At 43.8% G+C, this 27,975-nt stretch overlaps 1 protein-coding gene across 1 annotated transcript in view; it reads left to right on the plus strand.

Annotated features, from left to right (window-relative positions):
• Positions 1 to 20,151: 20,151 nt before the first annotated feature.
• The window catches only part of EFHC2 (EF-hand domain containing 2), a 56,835-nt gene continuing 49,011 nt past the window's right edge, over positions 20,152 to 27,975 (plus strand). The window contains exons 1-2 of the mRNA XM_085048527.1: positions 20,152 to 20,229; positions 27,704 to 27,889. Of these exons, the coding sequence (XP_084904653.1) occupies positions 20,188 to 20,229; positions 27,704 to 27,889 (228 nt within the window). The 5' untranslated portion in view covers positions 20,152 to 20,187. The remainder of the gene's footprint in view (positions 20,230 to 27,703; positions 27,890 to 27,975) is intronic.

The raw sequence follows: 27,975 nt of genomic DNA on the forward strand, positions 1-27,975 counted from the left end.
ATACAAAAAAATGGAATAAAAGGATTCAAAGAGTATTTGGCAGGGGGGGTATCAGTTTTAGAAAGCTGTTAAGAAGGAAGATGTTAGAAATACTTAAATTAATGAAAGGTTGACCCAGCATTTCTATGGTTTTTATTGTATAGCTGAAGAACTTAACTGAAAAGTGGAAAACATGGACCTAGCAGTGAGAAATAGCTTTCCATAATGCCCAGTGGGTCTGTGGAATTCATTTTCTCTGTGTGCTACTGAAACCAAAGAAGAGCCTCCATTCAGGGGAAGATGGGCAACATTCCAGGAGTCTCAGTCACACCTAAAGGTGGAAGAAAAGCCACTTTAGGTTTCTCTGGCCATAGTTAATACTGCTTGGTGCAGCTCATAATAAAATTATTCCAGTGAGCAGCTGATCACTTGGGTATAAACTGTCCTTGCCCTCTACAGGCTTATGTAAATTTTTCCCCTCAAATAGTTGTTAGCAGCCACTTTTCAAAGTTGAATGCTAATATAATGGTTGAGGAAGGCATGACATATATCCCTCTAATGAGCAGCTCTGGAAAGCTTATTAAATAGTGCATTTTGGGAGAGATTGCTAATAAATCATCTATTTGTTTTCTATTATCTTAGTGGGATAATCCATTTCCTGAAATTATTTCTCTTTAGTTAAAGCAGCACTGGGCAGTAAGTTTTAATTTCAAGTAAGATGCCTGTGTGATCTTATTACTGAATTTTCAGAGGCCAGAATTTGGCTAAAACTTTGAAGGCTGTTTCTGCTTCAGCAACCAGACTGAAAATTAAAATGTAGCTAAAAGATTGAGCTGCCTCCCAAATTCAAGTGCATTTGTCATGAGGGCTTAGGAAAGGGGGATACAGGAGTCAGGACTGTAACTCAGTAATTTTGCCTGTGCCGATTCCATAAATTACAGTGCATTCAGTAATGTGAAAAAGCATCACTAATACCTCCCCTTAACATTTTGAAAATTGTTGGAAATCTCAGAATTACTTTAAAAGTCAAACTTGCATAGCATGCAGCTACCTATTGTGGGGTCTGTAGGTGACAGTGGAAAAAGATAACGTTCACCCAACTCAGCACAACTAGAACAACATGACATTTTGGAAAGGCACCAAAAAAAAAGAGTTTTGGTTACCCTGGGACTGTGCATGGGGTGGGTGAGTGGTGAGGGAGAACAAGAGTCAAGTCTAGCAGGGGAAGGAGGTGCCATCCTCACTTGTTGGGTTGGGAAGCAGGTCTGATGCAGTGTGGTGATGTCCCATTACTGGGACATATGGAAGAGCTGGCGTTAATTTGGGGCAGTTTGGGAAGTGAGTCAGCTGACATCCATCAGGGCCTGTAAGACCAGAAGCCAATTATAATTAAGGTAATTGTGGGGTAAGTGTGCACAAAACATCTGGTGCTGATACAGCACAGCCTTAGCCTTTGATAGTGTTTGGTTCCACACTCAAGCTTAGAGGCATCCAAATCTTGGGGTGCTGAGGGATGTGGCACAGAAGTGTAATATGGGATTTTGTGCTCACAGCCTGGGCTGGCCCAGCACAGCTAATCCCAGCACAACTGGTGCCAGGCTTGGACTAGGAAATCTTGCTGGACCCAGGCTGGCTCAAATTTATAGCTTGGGTAAACCAGTGCAGTGATACAAATTTACCCAGTTCATGGATTCCGCTCTCAGAGGTTTTCTGCCTCCATCACCCTCTCCCCTTTTCCCAGTTCCTCAGAGCACTCCATGTTCCTGCCTCCCTGCTTTAGTTTTTCCTGCATTCTGCTTTTTTCATAGCTCCCTGGAGCAGAGTACCACAGCATACAATGAGCTGTGGAAAAGAGGAAACGCAGTGCTTCAAAATGAGGTAAAGTTGGGAATAAATCCCACAAGTCAGCTCAGCTGTGTGACTTCCTGACAGCTAATGCCTCTGACTTAGAGAGTTCAGGGAAGCTGGAGACCACATTCTGTTACCTTTTTCAGAGAAACCTCTCCTGCTTCCTAGATCAGTACCTTACCTACCAAACCATAAGGTATTTTGGCATGAGATGTCCTTGGTCTCTGCTGCTCACACATTCCATGGTGTGGATGTGTCTCAGCATTCATGGAGCATGGTCAGGAACTTGGATCTGGTCCCCTCAAGGTTTACCTGAAGTCATTGGTAAACAGTAGAATGTGCTGCTTGAGGTGGAAATGCTCTGACAGGAAGGAAAGAAGACAGGCTACAGCCAGGATATTTTGCTACCCATTCAGTAGGATGCTGTCCTGAGAACTGGAATATATTGTTGTACATTCAGTCCTTGATAAGGGTTTTTCCATTTCACCGTCAAACCCCACAAATTCAATTCCTCATAGTCCTAAGTGGTAAAAACCCCATTTCTGCATATGTGGAGTGTATGTTTAAAAAAAAACCAAAACAAACTTAATAGAAAATGTTAATCCACAAAGAGAATTTAGTATTGGACTATATGATTCCTATTTAATATAGATAATTTGAACCTTGATCACAACAAGAGGCTATCTACATACCATTGCCATATACCCTCATGGGACCTGGAGAATTAAGGACCAATATACCTAGCATGAATTGTAATTGAACATCTTATATTTTTGAAGTGTTAATGGTGAAGTAAAGGTTATTCTATTTTCTTGTGTGTTTAACAGACACCAAACTCATACTGCAGCCAAATTACAGATTTTTATTTACAGATTTAAAATCCTCTCCAGTGAGACAATCAAAATGCCTTGATAGCCTACATGTTGCTGAGACAGAAATCTAAGCCAAAATACATCTAAATGAGTCTTTAAATATAAGAAAACCTTACAGATGTCTGAAAGGAATGTTTGAAAATCAAGTGTTGCCAAATATTATTTCAAAATCCACTTGGGGCAATAAAGAGGCGGAAGGAAAATTAACAACAATCAGGGAGTCTATATTCTTAATGCTCTTATAACACTGTATGATTGTAAAGGTTAAAAAACCTGGAGAAAATTCCTTTTCACAACATTAATAATATTTTTTCTATTTATATGGAACATTAATATATCATATGACCTACAATATTTAGTTTCCAAACTTAAAAGCTGAATTGCATGCTGGCTTCTTTAGGACATTAGTTTTGAGGCTGCCTGTGCAAGTACAGCCAAGCACGTGCTTCAGTGACTCACTGGTTTGCATGTGAAAGCAAAGGTAGAACAAACCAGGGAAGGGTTTTTTTGTTAATTCAGGAATCTCTGGTTAGGCTTTGAGACCCTCAGATAATCTGCACAGATCAGGAAACCAAGGACTGCTCACAGTGGGGCAGTTAAGGGTAAATGTCCTGGAGTGATGGTAATTCCACCTAGAGAAATTTGTCTCTAATCCGAGACAATAAGGCAGAAAAAGTGGAATTTATCTGTCTGGACATGGATATCCAGCTGAGTGCCCTGTATCCTGCTTATATCAGTGTTCTGTGGCAATTTTACTTTTCTGTAAATCACAGACTCACAGGATGGTTTGGGATGGAGAGGTCCTTGAAGATCATCTCATTCCAACCCCCTGCCATGAGGAGGGACACCTTCCACTATCCCAGATTGCCATCCAAACACTTCCAGGGATCCAGAGGCAGCCACAGCCTCTCTGGGCATCCTGTGCCTCACCACTCTTGCAGAGAAGAACCCTCCAAATATCTGATCTAAACCTGTTTTCTGTTGGTTTGAAGCCATTCCCCCTTGTCCTGTCACTCCATGCCCTTGTAAAGAGTCTCTCTCAAACCATTCCACAGGCCTCCTTCAGGTCCTGGAAGGCCACAATTAGGTCACCCCAAAGCCTTCTCTTTCCAAACTGAACAATCCCAATTTTTTTACCTTTTGAACCCCATAGGCAGAGGTTGCAGGAGTAGCAGCTCTGCCAGAGAAGGCCTGGAGGTTATGGTGGACATCAAACTGCATTTGAAGGAACCCTTCAGTCTCTGCACACAATGGAAACCGCAAGCTGAGATGCCTTAGGAGGAGCATGGTCAGCAATTAAGGAAATTTGTTACCTGCCTGTCTGTACTCAGCCCTGGTGGGACCTCACCTGGAATACCATGACTGCTTTTGTGCCCTGCAGTTCAAGAGGGGTGTTGAGAAAGAAGGAAGGGTTCAGAGGAAAAACCAAAGCTGATGAGGAATCTAAAGCATTGGGGCTACAATTAATTCCGGTTTTTCACTTAGAAAAAAGAAAAAAAAAAGCAGATTTATTTATTATATCAACATTGGAAAGGTTAGAGACCTACCAATTTTTTTTTGGGTGACACTAGATTTGATTTTAAAAAATTAAGATCCACTGGTAGCTGACACACAGGAATTTGTGTATGTGTGGGGTTTGCTTGGAGCTGTTGCAGCAAATTCTTAAATATGGAACAGCCAGGAAAAATGCATTTCTTTCTTTTTTTTTCAATAGGCACTCCTACACTAATTTAAAAATAGTAAACTGGGGCAAGGTAAGTATCACAGAGCCTGATGTGAAAAAAATACGTCGACAGAAAATAAGGAATAGAATATGTGATGAAGATTGACACTGCAAGTAAAAAGGGAAGAGGAAAAAAAATAACAGAATAAGGGAAGATGCAAAGTGATTAGGAAGCACCAAGAGAGATGGGAATGGAAAGTTGGTGACAGATGAGGCTGATAAGGCAAAGGGCCTAAAGGAATTCCTCGCCCCAGTAATCACAAAGGCAGCAGAAGGCAATATCCCAGGAACTGGGATTTGTTTTCCTCAGGGAAGGAAGGAAAATGTCAAAAGGTTTTACTCTCGCACTGGAGTGGATAATAAGGCAATTAGTACTATTAAAATGTTCTCAGAGCACCCAGACTGGAGTAATAAATCACATTCTGGGATTGAAAAGGGAGTGGGAGATGCTGGAAAGCTTTTGTGGGACAGTTGTGATAACTTACTGGAATGGGAATTACTGAGGACTGGTGAGTGTTTAATGAAGTTTGGGCATTTACAGATCTCTAAGCTTGACTGCACTTGACCTCAGGAGAAACTAGATGCTGGTGAGTCATGGCTGTGTAGATTTGTAAGTGGTTAACATGAACACATTATTAGAAATACATCATTTTAACATACATGCCACGGGAGAAGTATATAATACAAATGATTTGAAGCCTGCTGCACAAAAGATTTATGCAAATAATCTCTATTAATAGGATTTCTCAGTGCAAATCCTTTCTTGTCAATAGGAGAAAAGCAATGTTATGTTCATGATTTACTTTTCCAAAAGGTTTCTGACGTTTCTACAATTTCAAATGATGTTTTTCCCCACATTAATATATATTAGAGAGGAAGTGACTGCTAACCTTTTGCAAAGCTCTGTAAATATGTCAACTATGCACTTTCTCATCCACAGGCTGAATGAGAAGGGAGATGAATACAAATTGTTCATATGCTGTACACACACATACCTTCTCTTGGTCTCCACATCTTTGTATTTCTTGATGTATTGTAGAAAGAAACATGATTCCTTTATAAAATAAGTTAACCGCTGCTGATAAAAATGAAATAAAAATAACAGGCAAGCTTCTCTGCTTGGTATTGTGGGCTGGTTGCAAAGTCTGTTACCCCCATACATCCCAGAGACTGGAGCTGTAGGGGCTGCCCATGGTGGGGGTGACAGGGCATGAACTCACAGCCCAAGCTCATCCTAATCCCAGCCTGGGGTGAGAAAGGTCTGAAGGGATGAGAACAGGCAAGAGGAAGGTCTCAAGTTGCAGAGGGTGTTTCATTCACCTTCTCCTACAGCTGCATTTAGTTCCTTCCTTGGGGAGCACCACGGAGACCTGTGCTCAAGGGGAAAAAAAGGAAATGAGGAAATAGGATGGAAGAATCTGAAGCTCTCAAGCAGAGAGCCAGTGAGTGTCTGTGTGCCCCTGTGTGTGTCCAAGCAGCCACCATCCCCTGGGGTTTGACCCCCCTGAGTCCTTGCTTCACTTCGAGGTGTCAAAGTTAATTCCTGCTTTTTCACACCGTGGAACATGGGCAGGACACAGCCAGACCCTGGTGTTCTGCAGCAGCTTCTCTCCACGTGTGGAGCAGAAATCCTGAGGCTGACAGGGACATCAGGAGCTCAAAGCAGCTCATGCACCTTTATCTCAAGGGACAACAGGCATCCCAAAAAAGCTGGTTGTATCTGTGCAGTGGGAAGTAACACCAAAAATATGACCTGATCATCCCTAATTTCTGACCAGACCCCAAACAGCCTCACCTTTTCTTATTTGTTGTTGTTGTTTTACAGGATTCAATATGTTTCCCTGCAGGTGTTTTCCCTCTTGAATTCTTGAGCTCTCCCACAAGCCTATCTTAGCTTTCCCACCTCTAATTGTACCTCTCTAATCTGTGTGGTGACTTTCTCAGGGCTTTCTCAGTCTGACTCGAGGTCACACAGCTGTGCTGTGCCAGAGCTGAGCCTTGGCTCCTTGGCACACAGACAGCTGAACTCCCTGGGGAGAAAGGCTACAGAGTCAGGGGAAAGAGACCTGCACTGCCTGTGTTACAGTGTGGGTGCTTTGGGAAAGAAAACCAAGCCTATAAATAATAAATATAATAATATAAATAAAATGTAATCAATATAAACCATGCTTTGCTCCTTAGGTTACATGGGTGAGCATTGCTCCAATTCCTATTGACTTGGGGGTGACATGGCAGTGCCAGAGCTGTCACCCACCATTTTTGCTGCTCCTGAGGAGCTATATGACATGCAAAACTTGTGTTTGCTGAGTGAAATTTGAGCACAAATATTTCCTCAAATTGCTAGTAGTGATTCCATTCCTGTGCAACACGTATTACTCTTAGTTTTGGGGTTGGGTTTCTTCCAGCTTGCTCAGTGTCAGGAGACACACAGTTTTGTTTTCTCCTTGCTTCTTCAAGACAGTGAGCAGTGATGGACTTGATATCCCCAGACCCAATATCTAACCTGGAAGGGTGGTGTGAGGCATCCACAGGTGTTGCATGGCTTTTCTCATGAGTGAACAGAAGAGCTGACTGATTCTGGATTTCAGAGAGGATTCCTGTTCCTTGAAAAACAGGCTCCATTTTTCAGAGAAGGCAAACTGTGTTTTGTGCAAGAAGTTTCTTTCTGAAGAGAGGAGACACACCCAGAGCCAAACACACAACTGAAGTGGCAGCATCAGTCCCACCTAATGAGAAAATGCTCCTGAGTGGCTTCCAAAATCAGTGTATTTTGTTTTTGTTGATTATCTGCACCTCTTTTCCTAATCTCCAGCATTGTAAGAAGTAGGAAGTCTATTGTTTTATTACCCAGGTTACCTAACATAGCTTTCCTTGGCTCAGCAATGAGTGGCTTAGGCCACTACAAATTCAATAGGGGATTGGAGGCACCAGTCAGTTAGTCTCCAAACATTTTTCTTTGAACAAAATTGCAAGCCTTTATCTCACTAAAGAATTTACAGATTGCACACGACACTGATAAATAAGAGTATCAATTTAATTTCTGACAGGTCACCTCCCAGAGGGCTAAAACATGTGTTTGCAGAGGGATACAGGTGGTTTTCAAATGGTCATTCCTGTCTCTTTCTTTTATGGAAACTGTCAATTTTGTGGCCAAGTGGTATGAAAGCAAACTAATTCGGAAGAGTTATTTTAAAGCCAAAATCAGGTTCTCAGAAAATCTGTCTCCCAGTCTTCCAGTAGGTACAAGGTTGTTATAAAGAGGATTATCATCAACTGCTCATCATGTCCATCGAAAGAAGGACAAGAACAAATCAGCTTTGAAGCAAAGAAGATTTAGGATAGGGAATGCAGAAAACTTCCTCATGATGGGAATCATGCAGCACTGGAAGACATAACCCAGGAATGTCCCTATATACCCATGACTAAAACCTATATTGCTGCACAGAGGGATTTAAATAAGAACTACATAAGAGCTTTTAATCTTGGCATCTCCTATACTTGTAACTGGAATGGTTTTTTTCAGTCTTTTTTTTTAGATCCTGTATTAATTCTAATATGCCACTGAATTGCATAAAAGGAGTGGCATTTGCAGTATCTCTCTGTGATCTAGAAGAGAGATTGGGGAGCAACATTTGAAGGTGACACAAAGTTATCTGGGTTAGACTGAATCAATGGAGATAAAAGATTTCCCAGGAGTTTTGTGCAGTCTGAGTATGAAGGCAGTGGGACAATAAAGCTGTGCTGGTGCTCGCTTATGCAAAATCATGTCCAGCAGATGGAGTGACCTGAATCTCTCTGCACAGTGCTTGGTCCTAAACCACAGGCAGCAAAGTCAGGGAAAGGCTAGGATATTTCTCTGGAAGCTCAGTGTAAGCCAGTGGTCAAATCACAAACAGGATGTTGGGTGACATTTGGAGTGGGATAGAGAATAAGTTCAATGTTATGACATTTCAGTGCCATTAAGGTTCAGTGGTTCCCCTGGAATTTTGGATCTGGTTCTGGTCAGCCTAATGCTCTGCAGAGACTTGCTCAGAAGAGCTGATTTATCTTAAGGAGCTTACTCAGATCTCTCTGCAGACAGGAATGAGCTCTGGCTCTCTCCTAGAGGATATTTCAAGGATCTCATGGTAGGTGACTGTTCTCCAGCATCCTCTGGAATAATCAGGTTTTCTCCCTTAAAACAGGGCAGCCCTTTTGTCTATCAAGACACAGAAATGTAAAGCATGATTTACAAAAATTGTGAGAGAAGTTGGGGAAAAAACAACCCAAATGAAGACTGAAGAAGCTGATTTACACAGGCAGCAATCAGAACTGTATAAGCTAAGGAAGCCAAGAGCAGGTAGGCCTGGCACATCTGACTTTTTAATAGTCAAACAGCAAAATCCTGCAGTGACATTGAGAGGCAGGGGATGAGAAAGGAGGAAGGTTGTTCCATGCAGTGAGGGGATGAAGCTTCACTGCCTTGACAGCCTTGCAGGATTAAAGAAAATGTCATCCTCTCCTCAGCTGATGGGACAAGCAGCAGTTGTACTGGAAGGCCAAAAACACGAGCAGCCTCAGGGCTGCACTTCAGATTATGACTTCACTTCTTAATGGAGCAGCTGGATTCTCTTGTTTACCCTTCTCACCCCAACAAGCAGGTCAATCACTGGTTACCCCCTCACACAGTTCTGTGTTTCTGCCTGAGTGCTCTAGCCCAGCTACCTCCAGAGACAAAATATCACACCTTCTGGATTGGTCCTTGTGACCTCCTCAGCCATTTCTGAGCTGCCAGCTGTGCAGAAGGAAAAGGGACCACAGGGACAAGCCTGAATGTGCACCTTGGAGCAAATGATGAGCCAGATTGTCCTGAGTGAAAGGCCACTTCTCCCCTCACCTTTCCAGGTTCCTGCTAGGCAATTACTGCAGAGACACACCGAAATATCCTGGGTGAGAAATGGTGCACACACTCTTCCACGACATGCCACTGACCCTGGGGTGGATCAGCTGCACCTGGCCAAAATCTCTCCAACCTGTTGTTACAAGCCCTGGAAGATGAGGATGCTCAGGGTGTGATGCTCTTCTTCACTGCCCTCACCAGCAGAGCATTTCTCTGGATTATTTTTGTCATGTCTTATCCACCAAGGCCATTAAGATCAGATAAAGAATCACAGTTCTATAGAGGTAATTTTAACCTTTCTTACATGCAGCTTTCTCACATGCAGCATATTTCCCCAGACTTGCTGCTCTCTTTAAAGCACTGGGCCAACCATCCAGGAGGCAGAACCACAGCAAAATGCTGCCAGTGCTGAGAAGGAGGCTCAAAGCTACTCTGTGAACAGCCCTACCAACCCATGCCCACCTCCCCTCCTGTCTCCTCCCTGCACATCCTCTTTTAAAAGGGCCACAAACCTATTTATGATAAATCTGTCCAGTCCCTGCTTGGCCCCCAGAACACACATACACACCCTCCACCTTGTGTGAGGCCCATATTGTTTCTCTTATACCTACAACACCTATTTTCCCTTGTCATGAAAGCAAATTTGGTGGATTTTCAAAAAGGCAAATCACGTCAAGCCTCATCTCGTTTTTAAACTGTGGGATTATAAATCACTTGATTGGTTTAGTTTTTTTTTTTTGCAGGAATCACAGGGGTGATGATTGTTTCTAATTCCCTGGCTCCAAGGTTCCCTGCCTCAGCTTTTCACAGAAGCACTATATTTGTCCCCTCCTAGTCTTCTTTTAAAAAGGCACTAAGATTTCTGAGCTTCTCAGCATCATCTGCCATTTTTCCTACCCATGGAGTAATTCTTCCCTTGTTTTCCCTTTTTGTTACAATCAAAAATACCCTTAAAATGCCTTATTAGTCTAAGCAAAGAATAGGAAAAGTATTTTATTTTGTGCTTTAGACTTTCTGATTTTGTCTCTGTATCCTCATGCTGAGGGGGTTTTTTTACATTCATTTTTAGATATTTGACCTAGTTTCTACGTTCTGTACTCTCCCTTCTTGCACTTGAGATCATAGAAGAGCTTGTGATTTCGCAGATATCTCCTACTGCATTTTCTATCCTTTTGACACACCGGGATATTTTGTGATTCTGCTGCTACTGTCTTTTGTTTATTTATTTATTTATTTTTTATTTTTAATGAACTATCAACTCATTCTGGAGCTCTTTTCTTCCATGGATTTGATTCCCAAAGGAACTTATCCTCTGTATTAAGTCTGCTGTCTTCAAGTCCTTTGCCTTCAGGTTGATGTTATCCTCCCCACGTTCCCTGAGGCTTACAAATCTTGTAACTCTCTCACCAACATTTACACTCCCCAGTTGTTCCTCTCCTGTGATAGGAACTCCAGGACTCCAGGATGCCCACCTGGGAAGCTGCTTTCTGTCCTGCTGCCTGGCAAAAAGCTGGTGACACTCACCAAGGGCTGTGCCTCACTTTATCATATTCCTCAGAACTATGAGGGTGGTTAAAAACCCCTCAGACTGATAAGTTCAGCGTCTTTGTTGAGTTGTTTGTTTTGTTTTGTTTTTTCTTAAATGACTCTACTATCTGCTCAAGAGTGAGTCTCCTCTTTCTGAATTCCTTAGTTAGGGATAAGAGGCAGAATGTGATGAATGTGATTTTTTTACCACATTATTTCCTGCTGCTATTTAGAGATCAGGTTTATCGCGCTCCATACTCTTTGTCTGAGAATGAGTGTGCGTATCTGCTTTCCCCTCACCAGTTCCTATTTCTCCAGTTCACTGCTTTCCATTTCTCCCTGCTGCCCACAGCCTGGTGCAGACCCTGCAGACAGTCCTGCTGGGAGGGGAGGGCAGAGCTTTCCCTGGCAGTGGCTGAGCTTTCCCTGCTTGTGCCACCCGAGAGCTGCACAGAGCACTAAGTGCCTCTTCGCAGGCAAGATCTCTAAGGGAGATTACTTCACCCTTCCAAAAAGTCATATAAATTAGGCAGTGGAATTTTGCCCAAACCAGCAGCTATGACTTGACTATCAGGACCATTTTATTTCCCATTTCTTTAATAGGCAGCTTTTCTTCTTGAACATAGACCATTCAAAATTTGATGCTGAGATCACACTGGATCGTTCCGTTCAGTCTGATTCGATCTTGTCATCTTCACTGTGAACTGTCTGTTCAATTTGAAACTGAAACATCATGGCTACATTAAATACCAATAAAATTATGTGCAAATACAAAGATTAACTCATTCTAACTTGATTTTTCACAGCATGATCCTGTCCTCCTCATCCACATAAAAATTATTCAGCCGCAAAAGGCCCTTGAGCATAACATGACATTTACAGCATCTCTGAGTGTTTCTTGTTTGTTTCTCATAAATTTCCTTTGGTAATAACTTAGTCACTCAGCAACACTCTACAGCACACACATACATTACATGATTATCTCATATTTTATACAACACACGTTAAAGTAATTAATTTTCCCTGGCAAATGTCATACCAGTTAGTTCATCGTTAGGAGCCAAATATTTGTGCAACCGTTTGTTACAAATATATGCACAACCACACAACACTTCAGCTCCCTGGTATTTATTAAGTGTAATTCAAAGGGACACTGTTGAGGTTGTTACAACCTCAACTTTCACTGCAGTTTTTGTTCCAGTTGAAATTCCCTTAAATATTGAACCTCAACTCATTTATTTATTTGCGAACTAACCTTTCTGCAGCATTTAGCACACAAAAATAAAGATGGTCTTGCTGTGGTGTGGAATGTGCTAGTGACCAGCAAATGTCTGGCATGGCAGAAGGGTTTCTTCTCTCATTTAAACCTTCTTTGTCCTTTCATTGACAAGATCTGGAGTTTGCCCCATCTTTAGGGTAGACAGATAGCAAAATAGGTACCTCCTTCATAAAAAGAGCTGATTTTAATCACAGGCTCAAAATGAACTCCAGGTGAAGATATTCCTTTCTGTGCTATCACAGGTTGCCTCCAAACAAAGAGACAAAACCCCACCAGGACAGCAGCTCTGATTTCAATGGATGGAAGGCAAGTTAGCCATGAAGCATCAGGATCAGTTGCCTGGAAAAATACATTTTAAGGGCATGAAACCACCTCTGATAGATAGTGAAGTCCGCTTCTCCCATCCCTGAAATTAGGTCTTACCCATACTCCTCACACACTGATACAAAAGCAAAGCCCTTCAAAGTGCATTTAGAGAGAGGAAGAGTGGCAGTGGAGCCGTGCAGAGAGAAATTGTGCTCAGAGACTCGACAGGCTGAGCCAGACGTCTCCATTCAAGCTAACAGCCCAATAAATCCTATTCCCTGCAGATCACTTATTCTTCAGCACGTTCAATCAACAGGTTTGGAAAGGAGAACCTGACATTTTTCTCACTTATTTTGGCCTTCTATGAGAAATGTAGCAGTGAAGAAAAGAAGCAGAGCAAGGGGGAATGAGAAGGGGCAGGAGGAAGAACAAACCTAAGAAAGCAGAAAGGCAGGGGAAAGAAATATTGAGAAGAAATATTGAGAAGGCATAGCAAAGGAAAGCAGAGATGAGAATGACTGGAACCATGAAGCACCTTGGCGAGAGCTCTTTTAGGTTATTGTTATATTTTAGGTATTGCTACCTTTTATTCAAGGAAGACACACTTGGACTGAGACAGGCAGAGAGAAAAGCAGAGCTGGGAGTTCAGGAGAAACATGAACTATCACTCAGGCACTGTGCCAAAAAGTCTGGTTCACCAAACTTGGCCAAAAGCTGAAAGGAGATGTGATTGCTATCTGCCATTACGTAAGGAGAAGGCATCAGATGGCAGAAAAAAGATACATTATTCAAAGGACAATGCCAAAACAAGGATCAAAAGGATCTGTTTCCCAAGAATGCCCTTAGGCTGGAAGTTAGAATAAAGTCCTAATCACCAAAGGAATAAGGTTCGAGGTAAACCTCAATTCCTAACCTGTTCATAATTGACTGATTTCAGCCAGTTTTGAGAAGCTGCTATTGACCAAGACTTTTGATCAATACAGATGACCCATCTATCATTAAGACAGGACTTGATTAAGAAACAATCTCTGCTGTGGTGCCTGCAGTTGCCAATGTCTTGGTCTCTGTGAGAGAGGATTACTGTTGCTCCTGTTCTGCTATTATCCTGGCAGGCTTCACCAGTTTTGAGACAACTGCTTGGAAACCCAAAATGTACTTGCTGCTCTGATAACTTATAATACCTTAATTTTTTTTCTGTGGACAATGAGCTATCATATTTGAAGCAGAATGGATGAATTCTAAAAAGCAGCTTTGATCTGTCCAAGATCCTCAAAGCAGCCTGGAAGAATAGCTTGAAAGCTTTTTATTTAAAATAAGTGGCATTTCCTCCCCTCTCATTTTGATTGAAATAGATTCTGAATGCAGGGCAAATTGTACTGTAAGCTTGATCATGAAAGCAAGTATAATTCTAAACCAGCCTTGATCAATAGCAGTTTCTGGTAATTGACTGTAATCTATCTATCAATTTATTGCCATGGGAATTTAAAATATTGTTGGTGGGTTTTTTTGTTGTTTTATCCGTCAGCTGAAAAGATGAAGCATGAAAATGGAGGATGGGAGAAGAGGGAGGAATTGATCAGTCATGCAGGCTCAGCCTGTGGCATATCCTCAGGGCAACTTGCAAGACTTGGGGAAATGCTGACTGAATTTTCCTAGGCAGGAGGGAGCAGACTGGTGGGTCTGGCTGAACAGAGCCAGGGCTGGGGTTTCTTAGGGGCTTGTAGTGTCTCTATGGCTGGAGAAAGCTTTGCTGATGGGCATGGAGAGTCAGGCTACTGGCAAGTCACACCCCTGGTGGAAAGGGAGAAAGGTGTATTGAGACTTCAGCAGAGCCAAACCCCTCGTTTTTGTCAGAGAGGCAGTGTGAGAGGAAAGTCAGGAAATGTTAGTGACCTTCGGGGTTTCAGTCCCATTGACATCCCAAAGAGGTCAGGAGTGAAGGAAGGAAAATAAGTATACAGGACGGTAATAGCTGCCCTCTCCTTTACTGTGCCCATGAGTGCAGCTCCCCATCCATTCTGCAGTGTCTGACAGGGGCTGGGTGCTGCACTTGAGGTGACAGCAGCATTGCCCTGGCTTTCCTGGGACTGTCTGGGGCTGGTTGCCCTGTCAGGCTGTGAGTGTCCCTGTGCCTCCCTGCCTCGGGGGCTCTGTGCTCCCAAGTGATTTGTCTTCACCCTCAAAGTGATGTTATCTGGAGGGAGGAAGGCATGCTTGGCTCTTGCAGAGGTGACACTGTTTGGCTCTGGCAGAGGTGACACACAACTGGGAGGCCTCAGCTGCACTTTGACATGTGGTTACATCACTGCCAAGCTCCATGTTCCTGCTTCATTCCCATCACTGTTAGTTAGGGGTGTTACTTACAAGTTTTTCCAACTCTTCCCAGCAACCCCTGCATGCTGTATTAAATGCATATCTATAGCTTAATTGAGAAAAAAAATCTGCATTCTGCTCTGAATTAAATTAGAGGCTTTTCTGTCAGGTTCGTTTCACCAGTGTGGCTGCACCTCAAATCAGCCCACATAAGGAGGGTGAAGAGGAACCAAACAGATACTCCCTACTGCAGATCTCACTGAATATATGCAGCGGGGACAACTCAAAGGTATCTACCAAGCCCGGAATATTTCTTTTTTCATGTACTTTGAGAAGTGTGGGGGACTTAGGAAAGCACCCCTCATAGCCTCCCTGACTTCCATGACACGGAAGTCAGGCTGATTGCAAATATCCCCTGAGAAGCTCACACCTTATGTAAAAGAGCTGGGTATCAGATGAGCAGGAACTTCAAAACACTTCAAACAGGAGCAGCAAAGTGAAACATGCCCACCGAGCTTGTTCTGTGAGACAGAGCACTTCTTCCATCAAGTTTCCAGAGGCTGAGGAGTTTGTGGGATGAGGTGGTGGGGTGGGGACACCAGGGGAGGAAAACCAGCCTGTTTCAGGCCCCCCACACCCAGGCTGTGCCAGGGAGGGAGCACCTTTGGGGATATTGTGCCTCCATCCCTCACCCCTGCCCAACACCTCTGTCCCCAAAGGGCATGGCACATCTCACTGAGGGAGCTCATGGGCCTTGGCAGAGCAGGCTGAATTGGAGCAACTGGATGTGAAAAGGTCATTCCAGCTAAGCAAACCTCCTAGTGAGACCCAAATGGGTCTGTTTTTCTGTTCTCTCTCTCCCATGGCATTGCCAGGATGAAAATGCCATGAGATGTGGAAATTCACACTTTCCACTTTGCCTTCCTGGGGCAGGAGGCAGCTGCAGGAATAATGCACCAAGGATCCTTGAGGTACAGGGCCAGCACAGATCCGTGGCCACCAAGGTGCCAGGTTTTCCCTGTGTGGGTTGTCTGGAGCACTCCACAGCTGTGGCCAAACATTGTGGTCTCAGCTTTGCTTTCTGGCCACTGAAGAATGATCTTCGTAGGCTACATGCTCATTGATTGGTGAAAACAAAATGAACGACGTAGTAAAAGACAGGGGGAAACATGAGGAATCAGTATTTCTAGGGCTGTTCAGTGATGGTAGCAGCTGACCCACAGTGCACAATGAAGAGCCATGTCAGGGTTTGCCATCCTTCCTCACCATGAGCTGGCCACAGGCAGGGCTGTGTTTGATTCCCCTCATCCAACCCCCTCTGTGACTTCTGCAATGCCTCTTACAGCATTCTATGTTGTTCCAAGACAGGCCTAAGGAAGAAGGTATTAATAGATAGTAATTTTACATTCTTAATTTCTGGTAACTAATTAAGTGTATGCCACAGTTTGGCTTTGGTTGAAGTATTAGTATGCTGTGTGATGATCCACGTAGGGTCATAATTCAGTTTAAAATGGGAAGCCTGGGAACAATCTGATTTTGGCCAGCCCAGCCTGAACATGGCCTGTAAAACCAGTCCCAGGAAGAGGATGAAGTCACACATATGGCAGAAGCAGGGACATGGCTTCACAGGGAAGCAACACCAAATTATGCTGATTTTAGTCAAACCTTCCTGGTCTCCTCTTCTTTCTAAATTTTCTTATTCAAAACTGACACAGCTTGGTCAGACCTGGTCTTCCACTCAGACAAATGGACTAAGCCTGGAGCCAGCAGCATTTGGTCACAGTGGAAGCCAGTATTTTTTTTTAAATTAAGCCTCTTCGGAAAGTTTTTGCTGGTTCAATTTATAATTTGTACTCCCCTACTCATTTCAAGCTTGCCAGTAAAACTCAATCCCAACACAAAGAGACCAGAATAGCTGTCTTTTTATCACAAAAACAGTGTTTTCTATGTTTTCCCCAGCTTTAGCTTCCCTCCTGCTTTCTCCCTCCTTTGAACTGTACAACTAATGCAGTCCTCTGTTCATCCACCACTATCATCTGCAGAGTAGTCAGAATGCACAGTTAATTTACTACTGCCGACTGCTTACCGTTGTTGTCATTAACAATCTTCATTTAATAAAAAGCTTTTATCAAAATTGGTTTTCCTGGAGTACTTTCATTTTTCCCAGAAAAGGCATTAAAATTAATTTGTTTTCACTCGGTCTGCACTACTGAGTGAATACAGCAAGGAACAAAAAAGATAAACATGTGAGAGAAACCCCAAAGAGAAGGTAATGTAGAAAGAAGCAATTGTGTTCTAAAGTAGATTATACTTTTTTTTTTTTTTTTTTTAAATTTGAATGAAAACAAAATGACTGAAGACTGGTAGAAAACATCAAATTGCAGTGGTGGTTTGGTGCACAAGGAAGATGTTCCCCTTCTCCACAGCTCCCTGTGGCTTCTTTACTGGGGGAGGCAGAAGTGCAGAAAGATTTGACCTGAGGACTAGGGACAATTCACAGGATTTTCTGCTGGAAATGCACTGGACTCTACTGATACTCTTCATTTCACTGACCTTCCTCCAGCAGAGCTGCTGTTTCCTTTGCATGTTTTATACAGCAGCCTCTGCCCATACTGCCTGAAACCTTGGAGCAATAGTTTATTATTGATATCAGAGGGGATATTAAAACATTTCAACCATCCTTCCTTCCTTCCTTCCTTCCTTCCTTCCTTCCTTCCTTCCTTCCTTCCTTCCTTCCTTCCTTCCTTCCTTCCTTCCTTCCTTCCTTCCTTCTTTCACTATTTCAAACTTCTATCCAAAAAAACCCCAAAAAGCCAACAAAAAAAAAACCATAAAAAACCCTCAAATAATTTTCCCTGAAATGACATTTTTGGAAACTGGAAGATTTTTGGCTAAATTCCAATTCAGAGAGCGAATTCTGCACAAGTGCTCCCTGGGGACAGGACAGGGAGTCCCTCCCAGGCTCACTCAGACTGAACACATTGCCCATGCTGTTCCATGAGCCTCTGGTTGAGGGAGGAGGGATGACATGTTCTGGGAATTTCATGGTCTGATGCATCACAGAGTATGAAATATGGCAGGGGAGATCCACTCCATCCATGAGAATAAGGACATTCAGCAGCTGAAGTACAGCTCCTCTGAGACAGTGTGATGACAGCTCAGAAATGGAATATTTCAGTTTAAGCTATTTTATCCATAAACTCATTTTTCTGTGAAAAGCAGTTCTAATTAAAAAAACCCATATTAATGAACTGCTTCATGTAAAATGGAAGGACATAGCATAGCACGGTTGCTGTTCTCTGGAATTGGCTTTGGAAGTGATCTGGAATGCATTCTCCCTTATTAACAAGGAAAATGTTACTTCCATTAAAGAAAGAAACAACCCTTCCCCCCGCCAGCCATCCGTGAGAAAATCTCACTGTATTTTCTGTTTGAAATTTAAATTTTTGCATAATACCACCCACTGTACGAAATGAATGTGATTAAAATGATGGTTCCTCTAATTTTCAATTAAAATATATTTTAAAAGTTTACCTTTCCACACTAAATGCAAATGCAGATCATAGCACAGCGCTGGGAAACCAGAAGGTGGAAACCCACTGACCCAGTTTCGCCATCCCGGTGGACTAAAATGCAAAAAATCCAAACAAAAAGCTGTGAAAGCATCCCACCTCCCCTCCCCCAAGACTGACAGGGCCCCAGAGTAAAATGTGCTCTGTAAAAGTCACAAAACAAAAACCATTAAAAATTAATTGGTGCAGAAAATGGCAATTGCGGTGGGATTTGTCCCATCTGTGACCCCAGCTCCAGAGGCATGAGGGGACACCATGTCCAGTGAGGTCACTGCTCCTCACCGGGTGGGAGAGAGCAAGGGGAAAGCTTTGGGCCTGAGGTACATTTCACAGAATCCTTTAGGCTGGAAAAGACCTCTGAGATCATCGAGGCCAAGCTGTGACTGATCCCCACCGTGTCACCTGGACCATGGGCTGAGTGCCACTCCAGCCTTTCCTCAAACACCTCCAGGGATGGTGACTCCACCACCTCCTGGGAAGCCCCTTGTGATGCCTAATCACGCTTTCCATGAAGAATTCCTCCTAATGTCCAACCTAAACCTCCCCTGGCACTGCTTTAGACTATTTTCTTTCATCCTGCTGCTCCCTGGGAGAAGAGCCTGATCCCCACCTGGCCACAACCTCCTTTCAGGGAGCTGTAGGGAGCAATAAGGTCACCCCTGAGCCTCCTTTTCTCCAAATTTTGAGAGATTCGTGATGAAAATGGCCATTAATCCTGAACAACTGAAGAAATGGATTTAGTATGTGTTGGTGTTGGATTTAAGATGTATTTAGAATTCAGTAAATAAATATGATAAATACTATATAATATATATGTTATATATATGTTTATATATTATAGTATAAATAACATATATAACGTTTAGATATTGTAAGATATATTAGATATAGCATTTAGACGTACTATTTAGATATCATATTTAGACATATTATTTATGTATTTATAAAATTAATTAATGTATAGTTCATATACATTAAGAGTGGCATATATAAAACATCTATTTGACATCTATAAAAACAATAATGGATTTATTTCTACTTCACTACGGCTGACTCCAGGCCCGCCCCGCCGCACTCTCCGCACCCCGCGGGGCCGGGGCTGCTGCGGGGGAAAACCGGGACCTGCCTGTATCCCCTCGGGATGGAGCAGTTTGGGATGGAATGGGATGGAGCGGTCTGGGATGGCATGGGATGGATCAGTTCGGGATGGGATGGATCACCCCGGATCACTCCGGGATGGGGTGGATCGGTCCGGGATGGGATGGATCGGTCCGGGATGGGATGGATCGGTTCGGGATGGGATGGATCGGTTCGGGATGGGATGGATCACCCCGGGATGGGATGGATCACCCCGGGATGGGATGGATCGGTTCCCAATGGGGTGGATCGCTCCGGGATGGGATGGATCGGTCCGGGATGGGATGGGATGGGATGGATCGGTCCGGGATGGGGTGTATCACTCCGGGATCGGGTGGATCACTCCGGGATGGGATGGATCGGTTCGGGATGGGATGGATCACTCCGGGATGGGATGGATCGGTCCGGGATGGGATGAATCGGTCCGGGAAGGGATGGATCGGTTCCCAATGGGGTGGATCGGTCCGGGATGGGATGGATCGGTTCGGGATGGGATGGATCGGTCCGGGATGGGATGGATCGGTTCCCAATGGGGTGGATCACCCCGGGATGGGATGGATCACTCCGGGATGGGATGGATCGGTTCGGGATGGGATGGATCGGTTCCCAATGGGGTGGATCGGTCCGGGATGGGATGGATCGTTTCGCGCTCATCCCCCGCACCCCCCCGCTGCTCTCCCCGCCCGGTGACGTCACGGCAGCATGACGTCACGCCGCGCGCTGTCCGGTTGAGCGGCAGCCGTTGAGCTGCCATGGCGCTGCCGGTGCTGCCCGGCTTCTCCCTCCGCCGCAAAGTGAGTGACCGCCGGGGCAGCCTGCCTCCTGCCCTGCTCCTGCCCTGCTCCTGCCCTGCTCCTGCCCTGCCCCGGCCCGCGGGGGCCGTTCCGGTGCCGTTCCGGGGCCGTACCGGGGCCGTTCGTGCCGCTCCCGGCCCGGCAGGCGGAGGCGAGCAGCGCCTGGCTGGGCTGAGCTCCACCCGTGAGGGTGCTGTGTGGCAGGACGGGAGCAGCTGAGGCTAAAGCTGCACCAGGGGAGCTTCAGGCTGGGCGTCAGGAGGAATTCCTTCCCTAAAAGGGTTGTTGAACATCGGAATGGGCTGCCCGGAGAGGCAGGGGAGTCACCGTCCCTGGAGGTCGTTAAGGGAAGGCTGATGAGCCACTTGGTGCATGGTCTGGGTGACACTACAGGGGTCAGTCACAGGTCGGACTCGATGATCTCAGAGTTCTTTTCCAGCCTCACTGACTCTGTGATTCTGTGGTTTGGCAACTGCTGTGGGACAGTCTGAACTCTTGCTACAGCTCTAACACAACACAGCATGGAGAGACACGGGAGGCTGCCCTCACTACTTCAAATTTCTTCATCAAGGACGGCTAGAAATTTGCTGAACACACTCTGTATTGCAAAGCAGTGCAGGGGGTAAGGCAGGATTCCTGCACAGCAGCCTTCAGGAGGCAAATGAAACAGTGCATTTTAACATTCTTAATCATGTTAAAATATCTGGAAGGGAATCTGTCATTTTCACACTATAGACATGTTATGGCCAAGGTTGCCCAGAGAAGCTGTCAATACCCCATTGCTGGAACTGTTCAAGGTCAGGTTGGGTGCAGCTCTGAGCAGCCTGGTCTAGGTTCCCCTACCCATAAAAGGGGGTTGGAACTGAATGATCTTTAAGGTCCCTTCCAAGCCAGGCCATTCTCTGATTGTGGGATAGACTCAAAGCAGGTAGACACAATCAAAGCTGCCCAGGTGCTGGTACAGGTAGCGTGAAATTGTGTAGAAATATGTGGACTCCCAGCCTCTCTTGGTGTCTCAGCACTGCACAGCTGTGTGCAAACACAGGACCTCTTGCAAGAGCAGCCCAGCCAAGAAGCAGTGATGATCTTTCAGGCAGCTCCTTCCCTGGAAACAGCAGGCTGGGTGATGTTGTTTGAGAAAGGAAAAAACAAAAAGTTCTGGTGGTGAATACTCAGTCTCTTGTTGAATTGAAATTGGTTGGGTGTGTAACACTTGAGGTGGCTGCTGAGTGGGTGTATCAGCAGCACTGAAACTGGTGTGTGCCATTGATACTTGCTGGCTGGAAGCAGAATAGCTCAGCTCAGTGATATCTGTAGCTTTATTGTTCTCCAAAGTTCAATTTAACTTAATTGATTTAAATTAACTTCACATGCTTGGGAAGAGTTACTAATAGAGAGCGTTGAACACCCCTTGCTGAAGTACATAAAATGAGTTTGTTATGAGAACTAAAGGTGTGAAAGCTGTCACAAATTGACGGAGACAACATTGTAAAAGCATAGTTAGATCCTTTCTAGGGCTCCAGATTTCTCTTCTTGTCAGTCCTGGAGACAATGGAGTTGATAATGCTAACTCACCTCCACAAATGAGAGGCTGAGAACAACATATTTAAAGGGGGAAAAAAAGTGTCACTGCTATAGATAAATTTAAAAGAAAAAAAAAAAGTGTTTTCACCTGTTAAGACACTGAGCATCACCATCAACACCTCTTATTGCACAGAAACAACAGTGGCAAAGTGTTCCCTGAAGAAGGATGCACAGGGGATAAGGAATTGCTCTTCCTGTTGACCCATGGTTTATAATTATAGGTATTAATTCCACTCATCACTGTTCAAGCTCCTAGTGAAATGCTCTTGTCCCTGCCCCTAATGCTTCCACTTGCCTCATGTATAGGCCCACAAAAGGCAGTGGAAGAGGAGCACATCTGTGTTTTGTCTGCCTTGGATCTGTTTGATAAGGTGGCTTTGGCTGCCTCCTGAAAATCAGAGCTTTAAAGTAGTGTTCAAGTGTCTTTAAAATCAAAATTACAGTAGTTTGTGTACACATAAGTCCATCCATCAAATAAACCCCCTTCACCTCTTTTAAAACAGAAGTCCAAGGGTGCACTGATCATCAGCAGTGCTTGTGTTTTTTGTTTGTGGCTGATGAGGATGTCTAACAATAACAGGTATTTTGAGCACATGGTGGAAACACAGCATATAATAGAATTGCTCTGTTACTGCAAGAAAAAGTTGGTGCATTTGGAGCTGGACTGTGTTAGGGATGGCACTGATGACAATATAAGTACTCACTTTATTAGTGTTCCTGCTCTGCCTCCCATTCTCAAAAGCAGCTGCTCCTTCTGGTTCTGGATTGATGTCCTTGCCTATGTCAGCAGCTAATGAGGAGGATGAGAAACACAGACTCACATGTGTCAGATTTGCCAAGTGCTGGCTGACCAGTGTATTTTCTTGCCTGAGGTTTGGTATCCCCCTCAGAGAAAAAATTCCATGCAACAATTCTTCATGGCATTTCTTAGAGAATTGGACAATAAGTTTATAGATCTCAGGGGGAAAATACATCCTTGAAAAACTGCGCAAAATTCTGTTTCAAACGTTAATGGTGCAGCAGAAATTCCACATCTTCCTTGTTTATTGCAGTAGCTTGGAATAGCCCAACTGTGCTACTGTTGCTCTCTCTGTTTCCTGCCTGAAATATTTTCTGCTGCTCTGTAACCCACAAAACAGGACATTAGTTTTTCTTGACAGAATATTTGCCAATCTCTTTCTAAGTAAGTGTCCCTGCTGTCCTTTCACATTTCCCTATCTTTCCTGAACCTCTTCCACTACCTCCTGCCGCTCAGCCGTGCTCTGCTAGATCTCTGCCTGTTCACAACCCCCAAACCTGAATCTTCCTGTAGCTGTCCTTCATGGTTGCATTTTGGGCCCTTTCCTTTATCCATCTGTCTTCTCCCAGGCAGTAAGAGCAGGCTGAAATCACAGAATGGTTTGGGTTAGAAGAGACATTTAAAGGTCATGCAGTCCAATCCCCCTGCCATGAGCAGAACATCTTCCCCTGGATCAGATTACTCAGGGCAACCTGACCTTCAATATTTCCAGGAATGGGGTATCCACCACCTCTCTGGGCAACCTGCCCCAGTGTTTCACCACCCTCACTGCAGAAAATTTCTTCCTTATATCTAGCCTACATCAGCTCTCTTTTAATTAAAAACTATAACCCCTTGTCCTACTCCAACAGGCTGTGTTAAAAAGTCTGTCCCCATTATTCTTACAGTCTCCCTTAAAGAAAGGCTACCTTACGGTCCCTCTGGAGTCTTCTCTGGGTTGAACAACCCTAACTCTCAGACTGTCCTTGTAGAAGGAGTGCTGCAGCACTCTGATAGCTTTGTGGCCCTCCTGCTGCTCCAACAGATCCATGCCTTTCCTGATCCAGGCTATTGGCATTGATGCACCTTGTTTTATGATGTGTTAGAGGAGCACCAGAGTTGCTGGAAACAATATCTTAGGGTGTTTCTCCTTTGCCAGTACCACTTAACCCCTGAACATCCTGAGACCTCTGCAACAAGCTAGGAATGATAGAAGAGTTGAAAACCACTCACATGAATTTGACTGGCACAGTGTGTAGCATTTGCATTTATTTCCATCGCTTAGCTGAAGCAGCCAGGAGACTGTCAGCAGCCTAGAATAGTTCAGAAATGCCACAGTTCATCCTGATCCAGGGTTTGAGCAGGACATACATGGTGCAGCTGCTGTTCTCAAGGTGGGAATTACAGATGCAGACTGGGCTGCCACAGCTCCCTGTGGGACTGAGTTAAAAATGTGGCTTCTGAGAGCCCACTGAGGGCTCTCCCATCACTCCAGCTGCTGTGTTGGGAGATTTCCAGCTGTGTTTGGTTCAGCTGGAAGGTGCAGCTCCCTAGGGAGTTTACTGTGACTCTGTATTAAAGAGCAAGATGGAGTGAGCACAAGGCAGTGTTCCCCAAGGGCTGCAGGGGCTGAGTTTGCAAAGCCAAGAGCTGCAGTCAAAGAACCCTGACCTCTGTATTAGTGACTATTGTGTGGATCTTCAATATTTTTCAGGCTTGCCACATAGAAAATGTCCAGCTTTGTTCAGCAGATCCACAGCCTGTTCAGATGAGCTGCATTAGCACAGCAGACACATTCAACCTCTTTCCCTGCTCTCTAAAAGATTTCTTTTAGAAGTAATTTAATATTACTGTGGAGGTAACATGATGTTCTGTCACTGTTTTAGGCTGGATGTGGTCTGAGTTCATTAGCTGAAGTTTCCCAAATGTAATTTTTCTCTTTTGTGATCCTCAATTATAACTAATATTTTTGTTAAACTTTTTGTTTTTGTTTTGGGTTTTTTAAAGAAATACTTGTACAGACTTTTAGAAGACGTTGTTTTGTCTATGGATCTAGGTGATTTTTGGAAGAAGGGGATAAGTAATTCTGTGATTAGGAATCTAAAAGAACCTCTTTGTCAAGCCCTAAAAAGTTACAGGAATGACCCAAAAGATTCTTAACAGAATTGAAGCTTTTTGGTCTTGTATTTTTCATATCAAATTTAAAGGATGTTGTGATTTTAGCGCTAAATTCTGGAAATTCCAGTGAGGTCAAACCTGGATTACTTTGAACATGTTGCCATATTGCATCTGCTAAACCCCAGAAACATATGAACAGCAAATGCTTCTAGAAGAAGCTTTGAAGACATGAAAAGATTTCCTTTGCTCAAGAAAACTGCCACCCTAACTGTGGTTTGCTAACTGTGCCTTTCTTCCTAACTCATGCTTTGGTAATAGAGGGAAAATAATTAAAAACTTGCTGTGCAGGAGAGTGGATCTGTTCTGTAGAACCTTCAGTATAAATCAGGCGTTTCTGCCTTGAAAATTCCCTTTCAAAATTCAGCTTGACTGTAGTTATTGTACATTTGACCCCACAAATGCAGAAAGCTGCCTTCCTTTCTGAATTCTCCCCAGCTTTTTCTCTGCTTACCGAGGAACAAAATTATTAAAAAAAGAAATAGAAAAAGAAAGGGCAGTTCAGTAGCACCCAAAGGAGAGAGAAGAAACCATCCCAAGTGCAGATGTGTTACAAAGCAGGTGTCACCCCCTGTCAGTTCCTGTTGTTCCAGATTCCTGGAGAGCTCCTGTGCTCGCTTCTGGTGGGAGAGGTGGGATGACCACATGAAGATCTGCTCCTGCTGCCTAAATGTCAGTGCTCACACTGCACACTGCAGCATTACATTTTATATCACAGCTCACAAAACTGTGCTGATATGAAATATTTCATTTTGGGCATTATTCCTCCAAATGTGTCTGGTTTGAGCAATACTCTGTGGTAGGGGGACCCATGAGCTACCAGTCTGCACACACGCATTTCCTTTTATTGATTTTCTCTTTTATTTAGTAACTCTTTGTTCTGAGTTAAATCTTTTGGAGTAGTTTTCTATTTCCTTTGTATTATTCTTTAAATTATGAGACTTTCTGCATGCTCTTTTATCCACCTATGTTCAAAACACTGCTTACCCTTTAAGTATCTTCTTTTGGGGATGTGCTTCCATAGGCCTGATTGTTTCTGTCCCAGGTATGTGATTCTTATCTCATTTGCAATGGCTGTTTCAAAGGGTGCTCAGCCTTTTTCAGCCTAAGCAAGGGTATAGCCATTATCATGGTATTAAAAATAATGATTTGCAAAAATAGCAAGTATTTTTTTTCATACTGCTGTCTTTGCAAAAGTGGTGTGCAAAAGGATTTTAAGCAGAAGTTCAGCTAAAGCAGTGATTGAGCTGTTTTTGTCTGCAGCTCTCTGTCCTGTGCCAGTGGATTTGGAGCACCTGGCAGCAGGTGAACAGTTCAGACTGTGACCCTCATTGTGCAGGAGTTCCTATAGACCAATGGTGATTGTTCTGTGCCATGAGGCTGGTTCTCTGCCTTTTAGATTCCTGACTCTCTCATCCTGGCAGAATGAAATAACTGCTTGAGTACTTTCAGGTTTTGCAGTTTCACTGTTTGCACTTGTTCCTAGAACTGCTCTGCTGTGTCAGGTCATCTTGGAGCACTTGAATGCTGCCATCACGAAAAAAAGGATTAATTGTACCATTTTTTAATTTATGATATTAATTTAGAACTGTTGACACCTTTTTGGAGAGTAGTGGTTTACACATATGCAAGTGATAATCAGTGATGCCCAGTCTTCCAAATGGAGTGGGGAGGCAATTTTGTCCCCCTGCTACTTTACTGACATCCTCCTCTGCTTCTGCCGTGAAAAATTTTGCTGTCCAGCCTTTTCCTCTACCCAGGACCTTTACTGGGCTTACCCACAACATCAGTTCCTCCCACTTCAGCCTCATCTTCCCTCATGTTCCCCCAGTGCCAGGCCAAGGAAGGGCACAGCTCTGATGGCCTCTCTCCCCTTACTGGGTGTGACAGGTTGCAGTTGCCCAGTGGCCCTTCTCTGCCAGCCCAGATAAAGTATTGTGGGGATTTGAGAGGACAAGAAAGGGAAGAGCAGAGTGAGAGCAGCTAACAAATCAGGATTGCTGCTCATGTAAGGAAGCTGAGTTTTCTGTTGGCTGTTCCTATTTCCCCATCCTCTTCTATGAGACTGATGTGTGGGGTCATTAGGGGATTGCTGCCCAAACACAGCTGACTCCAGCTGCCTCCCTTGTAGGGAACTGGCCAGCAAAGCAGGCAGCTCATTAGGAGGGACATTCCCAGAAGCAGGAGTGATATTTCTGTGAGGCCAGAAGCTTTTCTGAGTCACTTGAAGAATGGCTCCAGCCCCAGCCAAGAAATTTAGTGGGCAAGATGGTTGTCTTTGCTGTTGGTTGTTCCTATATTTTTAAGCACTCCATCCTTAATTGCCTGAAAAATCAGTAGTAATATAAAGAAATCACTACAGAGACCTTCTTATGAAATACTCCCAGATGGAATGAAAGTCTGCCTTTTGATTCAGGTCCAACCTCCCAAAATTCAAGTGTATTCACTAGTACATAGGAATTTATTTTGCGCTGGGGGATGCAAGTGTAAATAAGACCTTTGACTTGAATTAAGACAGAAGGCTGTTCTCTGAGTGCTGCTGAACTGTTTCCATTTGTCCTCTGGAGAGCTGTAGGAAAGGTCTTTACCTTTTACAACAGTTCTTGGGGGTGACTTGATTCTTTCTAGCACATGCCTCAGTCCTTGTTGCAGGGAAGGAGCGTGGTGAGTAAACGAGTGGTACCATCCAGTCTCTCAGCCTAGCTAAATTACTGGAATATTATTCCATTTTTGTCTATTAAACTAGCAAATTGACCAGTGAAAAATGTAACCTCACTTGCAGCATTCCAGTTGTTACAGGTGTTTAGATTCTGTATTAAAAGTAATTATCAAGAAACTTTTGCAAGATTAATGCTCCTTGCCTAGATGGTTAATCTTATGGTTTTAAAAACAAACACACAGACAATTTTTTCTCTTTTTCTTCTGAACTTTTGACAGATTGGGGGAGAAAAGTTCCACAGATCACAGATCTGTGGTTACACTAATAATGTTCCTACGCTGTTTGAAGATAAACCTGGAATAGGAGGTGAACTGTTACCTGGTCAGACTATAAAAATTACAAACAGTGTATTTCCTGAAGCAGCAGGAAGTAGTGCTCCTGCCTGGATAGCATTTGACAAGCAGGTATGTAAAAATCCTTTTTTTTTTAAATGAATATCTCCAATATGACAGTATAAGGATGAAATTCCATTAGTCAGATATTTCAGAAG

This window comes from Lichenostomus cassidix, chromosome 1 (assembly GCF_008360975.1).
Source record: "Lichenostomus cassidix isolate B80296 chromosome 1, HeHo_3.0, whole genome shotgun sequence".
In the NCBI taxonomy this organism is placed as follows: domain Eukaryota; kingdom Metazoa; phylum Chordata; class Aves; order Passeriformes; family Meliphagidae; genus Lichenostomus; species Lichenostomus cassidix.